Raw genomic sequence first — 12,061 nt, forward strand, 5'->3', positions numbered from 1 at the left:
AACATTGTGACTTTATATTATTAGCATTTTTGCTTTCAACAGCAATTAGCAATCTCTTGGTTTGCTGTTTGGTAAAGCATCTGTTAATGAGGTCATCTAGTTTAAAATCCCAGCTACTGGAAAATAACAGGGAGGAGGTCAAATCTATCATTTTGTTTATGTGTGTATGTGTGTTAAATCATCTGTTCTTCTCAGTTTCCTAAAGAAAAGATATCTTTGTTATCCAGAAGAAGTCATTATGACCCGTTACTGGCCTTCTGTATTTTACTTCTACCACAAGATACAGTATAAGTTCTTTTGTAGTATTGAAATATGACAGTTCAGTAAAAAAATTTGAGCATCTGAGGATGAGGAATTTTGTTTTGTATTTTGTTTTAAGTAGTTCTGTGTTCAGTCTTAGCGAGGAGTTGTTTCTATGGTGGATGGCGTTCCAGGAGTGTTTGACCTAGGAGTAGCTGCTGGTGGTGTGTCAATAGGGCTCCCAGCTCCACTGTTAGGTGTCGCAGAGGAACTGACTGCTGGTGTCTCTCCTTGCTGCTGGGCCTGAAGCGTCTGTCCACAGATGTGGTGATGTTTCTCCCAGTCCTTATGTTGACAAAATGAGCCACAGTATCGCGCCGTGTTGCAACCGCTGCAGGTTTCGCTAGCTTTCCGGCCACAGTTCCAGCAACTCTGCAAAGAAGGCAGAGAGAGAGAGAGAGAGAAAGGGAGAGAAAGACAGAAGTCAATAATTCAGCTGGAATTCTTAACACTTATGGAATGAGTATAATATACTTGATAACTTACTGATGGTTTAGCAAAAGATTTTTAAAATCCAAAGTGGAAAGTAATTGGCTGGGCTACTTGCATGCAACCACAGCTCTGAAGGGCTTGTTTGCCCAAACTGCAGCTTCCTCCCAAGGTGTAAACAAGCTGTTTTTCAAAGTTGTTTGTGATATAAGCACAGGGAATGGGGAAGAGCAGACTTCAGCTGCCTGTGCATGAGCTTTTGCATTCAACAGTGATTTCAGGTAGGATTTCAGCCATAACCATATGCCATAAGTCTTCAGGCTTTTAATTGTTGATTGAAGGAAAACTCGTCACCCACAGGTATATCGAAACACCTTTATACTGAGTCAGGCTACTGATCTATCTACCTCAGTATTGTCTACACTGACTGGCAGTGCTTCTTCAGGTTTTCAGAGATGAGTCTTTCACAGGTCTACCTAAAGATTCCAGGGATCAAATCTGGGACTTTCTGCATGCAAACCATGTGTTCTACCATTGAGCTACGGAACCTCTTATACACCTGTGGTTCAGCATTGTGAGGTTTTGTCTGCCACCTCTTCGTTCTTACCAACGGTACACCAATGATTTCCCAGACTGTACACTATTACAAACAAAATGAGGAGCTAGAAACAAGCCACAACTAGCACTTAGAAGTATGTCCACTGGTGAACCTCACTTGGGAGGCAGTTCCAGAGGAATTGCCCCAGTGCTGAGAAAGCCCTGGTTTGGATTGCCATTGTTAGAACTTCCCACGGAAACTGGTTCCACCTCAACCAATGAATGCCATCCCCTTATGTTTGTCATATGAGGAGGCCTTTTTCCAAAAGAGGGCATTTGTAGCACCTGGAAGGCCTTTCTTAGGGAGGCTCACCTGGCACTACATTTGATGTCTTTTCAGCACCAGGTGAAGGCATTTTTATTTTCCCAGTACTCGCAGCACACCAACTAGCTGGTTTTTAATTTTGTAACTCTTACGGCTTCTGCTTTTTTATAAAGTATTTTATTGTTCTGCTGAATTAGTTTATGATTGTAAATAGATTTTATTGCTTTCTAAATTCTATTTTATGACATCAGCTGCTTAAACTGAATTTGTTAATTGATTATTATTATTATTATTATTATTATTATTATTATTATTATTTAAAAAATGTAAACCACCTTTCAGGGCACATGTACAAGGTGGTTTACAAAGGGTCTAAAATAAATACAATTAAAAATACTAATTACAATTTCAGCATTGAAAACCATAAAATTGAATGGGAGAGAGCATAAGTGTTTCAATGCATTAAAAATAATCCATAAATGGTGGTTTCTAATTTGTGCATTCTAGGAAATGAACACACAGTTCTGCTCCTACCACTGAAATGAGTGGAGAAAGCCGCCTTGGGAAACTGCGTGACTTCCCTGAACTGGAATTGAATTGATAAATCAGGACGCTGATGGGTTTCCATTGCAGGTCAAGACAGCAAGGTTGTATTGTTGAAATCCCATTTCTTTCCATTACAAGAAGGATTGTATTTAAACCACCAAAGTCCATGCTCTACTTGCATTTCATTCTAAATAACAAACTCCTTGTTAAGAACATAGCCAGCTGATGGCATCCTCAATTTCTGCTCCCTTTCGCTTCCTGCCAAATGGGAAGCCACCAGAAAGGATGCCTGCTGCTCACTTCCCTCCAGCTTTGCAATGCCAGCTGGATGGCTGGAGCAAAGCCAGCTGATAAGTGAGATTCCTAAACTACAACAGAAATCCCAATTACCAGGAAAGAACAAAGACCTAAATCCAAAACACTGTTTTAAGGAAATTAAACATTTAATCGGAGTCAAGTGGCTTCTTTAGAAAACAGTCCCAGTGTTAGATTTACTCTCTCGTTTTGGCACAGGAATGTTTTGGCAGATGCGAGAATAGTTAAGTGTCCAATACTCATTGCACTCTCTCCCTCTCTCCTCATTAGATTGAAATCAGATGTAAGCAGCATTTCTAACTCAACTCATACCGATTAAGCGTGCAGACTAAACCAGGTAATTACAAATGCATGAACTGTTTTCCCCCCCTTTTCTGTATTAGCAAAAGATTGTTCCCATCTTTTAAAAACTCTTCTTAAAAGGTGGAATTACCAACACAGAGAAACAGATGTTTTTTAGTGGTTAAATTGTTTGGAATACGGACTCCTTGTCTATCATCAGCTGGTTTTGATTCACTGTCCATGGTTTCAGGTTTATTTGCTTACGTTTCATCTACAGAGACTGTAGAAGGTTCATCACAGTTTTATAAAATACTTTATTTTGAAAAGAAAAGATAGTCACAATGAAAAAGAATGCAGATGCAACAATAATGAGAGATTTCCTATAGTACACAGGACACAGATTGTGCTTAGTTTAATAGTAAGCTCATGATACTTAGGTCTCAAACCATCAAATATTGGAACTGTACAGCCTCCATTCATTTCAATGAAGTTGAAGTAGGAACATCTTATCCAAACCTCACTGAAAGAAAAAGACAGTTACTGCTGTTCCTAGTCTTTTCTATGTCTCAGAAAAACTCACTTCTACAACTACCCCCTGGAAATCAGCACCTGAGTGACTTAAGAAGACTGCAGATATTGAAGGTTCTGCTTCTAAAATTCCAGGGTCTCATAGCTCAGATAGATTGCATAAGAACATAAGAGCCCTGTTGGATCAAACCAAGGTTCCATCTACTCCAGCATTCTGTTCACAGTGGCCAACCAGCTGTTGACCAGGGACCCACAAGCAGGACACGAGTGTAATGGCACCTTCCCACCCATGTTCCACAGCAATTGGTGCACAAAGGCATACTGCACATAGCCCTCAGGACTAGTAGCCATTGATTTTAAAGCCAACCAAGTTGGTGGCCATCACTACATCCTGTAACAGATTCCATAGTTTAATGAGGCGCTGTGTGAAGAAGTACATCCTGGGGACAAGAAGTACATCCTGTAGCAAAGTCATAGAGCATAAAACTTTGCATGCAGTGGATTTAATCCCTAACATCTCCCGTTAACAGGTACTACAATTGCCCTCTTTTTGTCACAAATCTTTCCCTGGAGAACTATTGCCAGTCAGAATAGACAATCTTGGGCTAGATGGATAAATAATCTGACTGAACACAAGGCAGCTTCATATCCTCAGATGATGGCTGCCGCTGCCCAAGTCAGACTAGTTGTCTATTTGGCTCAGTACTGTCTGCCTCAACTGGCAGTGGCTCTTTCGACTTTCTTTCCCATCACCTCCTACTCATGTCATCTCAACCAGGGATGCCAGAGATTAAATTTCTGCACGGAAAGCATATGAAATGCTCCTGAGCTACAGTCTTTTGTCCTAGAACACAATGTCAGTGACTAATTATGCACATGTCATTTTCATATCGCTTTTATGCGAGCATCATTTTGTATGTGATTGACCTGGGTTCTGGTATAGCATAAGCATCTAAGGCTCCAGTTTTAGCCCTGGGTTATAGAAGTGGCCCTCTTTGCCCAAAGAGGCACAGGTGTAAATCCAATGTACTGTTAGCAGAGGAGATTGCTGTGATAGCAAAGCTCCGCTCTGCTTTCCATCATTCAAGCAGTTGTGCAAATAATAGAGGATCAGTTCCTTAATCTAAGATCTGCAAGCAGTTGCACAAACCGAACTTTAGGAGCCTCCTCCTCCGCCTCTTAGGGCAGGATCTACACAGTCGCTTTCGGGGCGCACTGCAGGCGCATGCAAGCGCCTTTAGTGCGCTGTGTAGATCCGCTCCAGTTAAACTAGCGAAATAACTTCATTGGTTTCAAGCCAAACTGTGTAGCTTGTAACCAAACATACTAAATCATGACAATTCATGCTAAGCAATCTGATATGAACTTGGCCAGTCTGTCAAATCTCATTCTGAAGCCCTCATTCAAATATCTCTACCTTCAGAGATTAGATAGGTAGTGACTGGACACAGGGTCTTTTTAGTGGTAGTTCCCTTCCTGTGGAATAGCCTTCCCTGACATATTTATAAGGTGCCTACATTATCATCATTCCAGTGCTAGATTAAGACATTTATTCACCAAGGCTTCCCATGGAATTGTTTCTGCTGTCTATACAAGATTAATAGATTTTACTTGGTTGTTTCTTAACTGTGCTCCTTACTGTTCATGTTATTGATGATTGTTATTTTATTGTTTAATATTTATTAATATACTGTTGGTTTGGACACTTTGTTGAAAAGTACTTCATAAATCATATAATTGCATACATAAATGATAGGTTTATTTGATTATTTGTATTGATTCTTTAGTCTTTTACTTAAAGCTTTCAAATCATATTCACATAAAGTTCAATAGCTGACGAATGCTGCAAACAGTTTAAGTGAATCTGCAGTGATCATTATATATGTATTCAGCTATCTCATTGTTAGCTGAAACAGGCTTTCCTCCACCCCCCCACCCCCACCCCCACCCCAGCCAATGGATTGCTACAGCTTTTGTCTGATTTGGGAAATAAAAGCATGTAACATTTGTGTCTAAACTTGCATCTCCTGTCTCTCACATGAATGCATTAAAGCATTGTGTGTGAAAGAACTAGAGTAATGTTCCTCAGTGTGCATTATCATAACAAGTATGTTTAATCACGTGTCACCCTTGCACTGCTGCATTACATTTATATAAAAATTTATAATATAATGTGTGTGTCTTCTTTTGCAGTTGTAAAAGCCAGGAGATTATTGCTAGTAGTTAATTGATTTTGAGGCCTTGATGAAAATGTATTGTGGCTATAATCTAGCAGTTCTACGTGTGGACATGTGCTGGTTTTTATAAACAGTTTTATTAATAGTTTTGTTTAATTTACTGCTGCTGACACACAAGCTTTTGGGGGACCTTGACCAAGGCACTTGCAATGGAAAAGCAAGGCTTGGAAACCAAGAATTCTCTCATGCTGATCTTCCTGGGTACATGGTTCAAAGCGACTGTGGCAGAAACGCTGGGGCAGAAGGCCCCTTGTTGTTTTGGGAAACCCAGTAAATGCCCAACGCTGCTGGTATATGTTATATAGAATCAATGAGGAAACAATAAAACATGGCTGAAACATATAGGGCTCTTAATATACGAATGTTTCATGATTTCATCTGAGGCTATTTAATAGTTCAAGGCATGTAAATTAGTGTGTAAAAGGCCATTCACAAACATCACAATCTGGATTAAGTACCATTTCCTGTCTAGCTTCCCATTTTGAACTCACAAAAAGCACATTCATCACGTGCATGAAATATTTCCCCTCTTTTTCTTTTGAAAATACATTCAAATGAGAGTTCTCATAATCCAGTTAATGGGTGTTATTTACTTACGATTACTTAGCAGAAATGTACACTATCAATATAGTTTAGAAGCACCATTAAAAATGCAGGGGTGGGGAAATCCAAAACCTTCCAACTCTTCAATCACTTTGAATATGTGAATGAAAATATGGTTCGAGTGTGTCCGGTTAATTGAAGTCATCTCAGAAACAGCCAGAAACGTGTGCATTTACCAACATGACGTGCAACACTGCTCCAAAGAGTTCATTCTTTTAATGATGTAATGATGATTAATGTAGGTGTCACAGTTTTGGCTGTGATCTACAAAACGTCCTCATTGAGGGATGGTGATGGCTTGATGTGGTGTTTTCAAAATGTACAGCCAAGCAATGTTGCAAAGTAGATAAACCCTATATAATATTGTTGGATCAGCTGCATGTGTGTTTTTATCTGAGCAGATGTCGGAAGAAAAGAAAAGCATCTGCTCCAACTAGCAAGAACTCAACAATCCACACGAGCAACGAAGAGGACAGCGTGTGTAAAATTCTTCAGTGGCATTGTGTGTTGGTACAGAAAGACAAATGCTTTAACTTTTCCAATAACCTTGGCAGTAAGCGGCTCACCCTCACAATCATTTGCACAACAGTCATAAAGCAGAGCCCAGCAAATAACTAAAGGGGTGCATGATCACATGGTTTGGCCTTTAGCCAAATAGTCTTCTGATGAGCACATCATCTTTTGTCGACTAGCTTCCTTTTCTATAGCTACAAGCAAGCGATGAAGAAATTATCTGTTGACAGGTTGTTCTTGTCCTGTCCTTCTGTTTCCAAAACATGCTTTCTTCCAATGAAATTAAATGGCTAATTAGCACAACTATACCAATTCCTTCGTTTATGTTGGAACTTTTCCCATTTTTTAAAAAAAGAAGATGAGGAAGAAGGCCAATTGTGAAATAGCAAAGATAATGTTCAGGTGCATGTTAAGTGAAGTTTAATTCAAATGAAATATAAAAGTAGCCTGGGCTCAGGCTGAATTCAGCTGAACCACCAGTTTAAGACTTCCCTCAATTAAACACGTGGCTTGCTCAAAACATAGTTTGTTGTTACATATGAACTGGCAAACTACGGTTTGAGTGAACCATCCAAATCAGGATGGCAAATCATCCTGTTTGAATGATTCACTTGAACCATACCATTATGTTCAGACATAATGGCAAACTGGTTTGATCATAAGAGGAAGTCCTTGATAAATCCATGCATGCCAGGGGTGTTGAAAGCACCCATGGTTATGGCTTACTGATGTTTAAGAACATAAGAAGTGTCGTGCTGGATCAGACCAAGGGCCCATCTAGTCCAGCACTCTGTTCACACAGTGGCCAACCAGCCATCGGCCAGGGATGAACAAGCAGGACATGGTGATTCTCTAAACTATAGTTCAAATGTAGCCATACACAGTAAGAAGAAATAAGATTGTAAAACTCTGATACCAATCTCATAGGAGGTAAGTGAACAGGAGGTAAGTGAACACAGCACTCTTATCCTTTAATGACATCCATTGAGAAGGAGAGAACCACACCTAAAAAAAAGATATTGTACAGTTGGAAAAGGGCAGAAAGGGGCAGCTAAAATGATCAAGGAACTGGAGCAACTCCCCTATGAATGAAGGATACAATAGCTGGGATTGTTTAGCTTGGAGAAAAGAGGAGTAAGAGTAGACACGATAGAGGTGTACAAAATTATGCATGGTGTGGAGAGTGTGGATAGGGAGACATCATTCTCCCTCTCTCATAATACTAGAAGAACCAGGGGTCATTCCATGAATCTGACTGGTGGGAGATTCAGGGCAGATAAAAGAAAGGACTTCTTCTCACAGCGCACAGTTGGACTATGGAATTCACTACCACAAGGCATAGTGATGGCCACCAATTTGGATGGCTTTAAAAGGGTGTTAGACAAATTCATGGAGGAAAAGGCTATCAGTGGCTGCTAGTCCTGATGGCTGTATGCTAACTGCAGTATTGGTATGTACACTAGTTACTGCAGAACATGGGCAGGAGAGTGCTGTGGCACTGAAGTCCTGCTTGTGGGTGTCCCTTGGGCAGCTGGCTGGCCACTTTGTGTACAGATTGCTGAACTAGATGAACTCTTGGACTGATCCAGCATGGCTCTTCTTATGTTAAGGATTGCTCCTAAAATGCCTCAAGCTAGCAAGAGAGGACGGCTCCTAACCCTTCTCAAGCTAGTGCAGGATATGACTACATCAATGGACAAAAAGTATGTCATCACAGTTGCAATGTGCTCCTCTAGTTCAATGAATAATTGGGTGGAATCGGAGTAACAGTGGAGATGAAACAGGAGTTAGTTGGTATCTTGTGTTCATTCAAGGCTCAGTTCCATTCCCAACAGTGGTATGAAATAACAGCTACAAAAGATGCACCATAAATGAAAACACTCTACTTTGTAGTCAATAGAGAGCCGCAGAAAACACTTCCACACTCCTTCAAAGCCACAAGAGAATTAGGATTTGGACTAACTCTGCAGCTAATCAGAGCACACAAGTAGGAGTATCTAAAACACAGATTCCAGGCAGGTTTACATCAGTCTGCCCCATGTCTAGAGAACTAGGGGATGTCTTTATGGCACCAGATTGGTGCCATGTCCCTCAGAAACCCTGCACTTTCCCTCCCCCAGGGTGGCATCGGGTAATTCTGATGCTGAGGAGGGAGTGTGGGGTTTCTGGATGGCCATATGGGGACTGCAGCCACTCCGCCCTCTTCCTGGTCGAAGGCGACCACCAGGCCACCTTCCACCAGGGACTGACTGGCCACTGCGACTCCATAGTGAGGCTTTGGAACATACAAATAGGAAGCTGGTGATGGGGAACTTTGAACAAAGACCATATAACCAACAGCCAGAAAGAACAAAAAGAAATGGAGGATAGACAAACAGCACTTGTCTTGTCAGGCAACATGTCATCAACCACAAATTCTCTGTTTAAGGATGGGGTGGGGTTCTACTGTCACTGGGTTCCACACTGAAACCGCAGGAGGAGAAAGATATATTGGAGTAGGTACAGGGCACACAGCTTTTCAGCAGGTTCCAATTTGGAGGCCTTGGTGGTCAAGCGTTTCCACCCATATTGTGTTAGATCCTGCCTTGAACCCTAAAAGTCTCCGGTCCAATGAAGGGTAGGTAAAAACACCTCCCCAGGCTATAAGCATGCAAAGGAGCCCACTTGCAGCACCAAACTCCTATCACATCCTAAAGGATGGTGCTTTACTTTCCTCCTGCTGCATCCCAAGTCTTATCTGCTGGGATGTTTTGAACACTCTGCATCCAAGCACAATAAGGCCAGATCAACACCAAGCAGGATATAACACTTTGTGTGAAGACCTTTTTATTTTCTCAGCATTTTAAAACCTGATGTTGTGCGGACTTTATACTGTTAGTTTTACCCTACCCTGTGCCTGCTTACCCTACCCTGTGCCTGTTGGCATTCTCTTCCCCTCCTTATTGTTTTACTATGATTTTATTAGATTGTAAGCCTATGCGGCAAGGCCTTGCTATTTACTGTTTTACTCTGTACAGCACCATGTACATTGATGGCGCTATATAAATTATTATTAATAATAATAATAATAATAATAATAATAATTTTAACAGTCTAGCTGCTTAATTTTAACTTTGCTGTTTTAAATCTGTATTAATTTCTGCATTGCTGCTTGATTTTATCCTGGCAGTGTTTTTATGTTGTAATTTATATGATGCTTTTATGCGATTTGTTTTATATTTTGAATGGTTTTTATGGTTTTAATTTTTGTAAACTGCCCAGAGAGCTTCGGCTATTGGGCGATATAAAAATGCAATAAATAAATAAATAATTTGAAAAGTTTGGAAATGGTATATGGAATGTGTCATGGGTCCCAACAGTTGTCAATAGCGTTATAAAGCAGTAGTGTAGATCCTGCCATAGTTTGGGATCCAATGCAGAATAGGTAGACACACATTCTCCCTCTGCATCTCAGGGCTATCAGCTCTGCCTCTGCCCATTCAAAAGGTCTCCGATCCAATGAAAGGAAGTTTTGTTTCGTTTTTAAAAAAATCCTTTGATGCTTACTGGGTCAAAGACCTTCTGAGCTAGGATGTGGAGGTGGTTTGCACCCAAGCGCAGAATGTTTGTGATGAAGCAGGCATGTGCAGAGAGGCTGTCACGCTAAGCCACTTTGCGCATCACAGAGTGAATTGCAGAAGCCATTCCTGAGTTCGGATGGGGTGCAATGCCCTATACTTTGTTCTCCACAGAAGCTCAGCAGAGCAGAATTGGGAAGTTTTGCCTATTGCTACTATTGCTGCAACAGGAGCAGCAACGGCAAAGTACACAACAGGGAGGGAGAGTCTAATTAAAGAGTGGAAATGTATAGCTCAACCCAAGACACTTGAACAGTCTCCTTTCCTCCTTGCTAAGCGCTGCAATGTGGCCTGAGCACTCAAACAACCATGGCTACAGAGGCCATAGCTAGACCTAAGGTTTATCCCTGGATCGTCCTAGATGAACAAACCTGTTCATCTAGGTGACACACAGGGGATCCAGTGCTCAGGCAGGGGTGAACCCTGGATAATCCCAGGATAAACCTTAGGTCTAGCTGTGGCCACAGTCTCTCCCTCTCTTCTTGAAGTCGGGTTATTGGCTGTTGCTTCTAGCTAAACAAAACTATTTCTCTTTGCAGGTAGTAGCTGCGCTCCCCACACAAAGGGCTAGTATACAGTTTGCAGAGAAGAAGAAGAAGAAGAAGAAGAAGAAGAAGAAGAAGAAGAAGAAGAAGAAGAAGAAGAAGAAGAAGAAGAAGAAGAAGAAGAAATAATGAGGTGAGGTTGCAGTTCTACACCAGGCACTTATTCAGGACTGAGGCGTTTCATTTATCATCATACAGGCTGAAATCTCCCAAAAAATCCTCTCTAGTATGTTTATATTTTTCACAGATAAGGTGAAAAATACTGAATAGCTGAACTCAGAACCAGTGTAAGCAAACCAAATGTCCAGTTCTTGACATGCTTCACTGTCTATTATTTCCCAGTCCATTGTACACAATGCTTTTAACACAACTCAAATGACATTTTCTGGGGGTGCTGACTTGGCAGTCCTATTCAGACAACACGCTAAGCCATGGCTAGGCTGCTAACCCATTAGCAGCAAATGGTTAGTGAGCGTGGTTATGTAGCCACCATGATTAGGAATGGTTCACACGACACGCTAAATCATGGTTCACATGACATGCTAAGCCAAAATGTTGAGCTCAAAATGCTTAACCACTGTGGTGTACCATGTCAACTGAACAGGGTCAACTTGACCTAAACAAAGCTTTGGTTGTTGGGCAGCATAGAAATGTCATTCATAAATAAATAAATAAAAATAAAATAAATCACGGATTGGAAACCTTTTTTCTGGTGAAGGCTACATTCTGGTGGTGAGCAAGATCATCCTTTTTTTGGGGGGGGGGGAGGGACCTTTCTCTCTGCCTCTCTTTTCTTCCAGAGGTCTGAACTGAACTGCAGATTTAAACAAGGACAAGGTTCACATGTGACTCTATGACCCCTGTTTGTCCTCTCTGTCTTCAATCTTTCTCAACTGTTCAAGAGGCAAGCCAGCCTCCCCACTCCTCCTATCCTTAATGTTTATTCATTCGGATTAATTTTTAGTGTGTAAACGTGTCTTTTGGGGGAATTTAATTTCTATTGTTTATTTCTCAGTGCTCTGATTTAACTAAGTATTTTTGAGTTTTCATCCTGTCTTCGAAAGTGCTGCATAATCTTAACCTGATGGGAATACTTTATAAAACTACATACAATATTGTTGAGCAACAGCTGCTAAATCGGGCTCTATGAAGGCCACTTGGAAGCACTTTCTGAACAAGCTATGATGAAGAGCGCTGTTCTCACTAAACTGGTGTCTGGCCTGTACCATTTCTGACTGCAGGTGGAACTCACATGACTGAATCACAGAGTCATAGAATCATAGA

General features: G+C 41.0%; 1 protein-coding gene across 6 annotated transcripts in view; it reads right to left on the bottom strand.

Moving 5' to 3' along the window:
• The window catches only part of RUNX1T1 (RUNX1 partner transcriptional co-repressor 1), a 166,558-nt gene that overhangs the window by 2,115 nt on the left and 152,382 nt on the right, over nucleotides 1-12,061 (bottom strand). For all 6 annotated transcript variants that reach the window (XM_063130934.1, XM_063130928.1, XM_063130927.1 and 3 more), the window contains one exon: nucleotides 1-672. This exon is cut by the window's left edge and continues 2,115 nt beyond it. In XM_063130934.1, coding sequence (XP_062987004.1) covers nucleotides 397-672 — 276 coding nt within the window. In that variant the 3' untranslated portion in view covers nucleotides 1-396. The remainder of the gene's footprint in view (nucleotides 673-12,061) is intronic.

This window comes from Elgaria multicarinata, chromosome 7 (assembly GCF_023053635.1).
Source record: "Elgaria multicarinata webbii isolate HBS135686 ecotype San Diego chromosome 7, rElgMul1.1.pri, whole genome shotgun sequence".
NCBI lineage: Eukaryota > Metazoa > Chordata > Lepidosauria > Squamata > Anguidae > Elgaria > Elgaria multicarinata.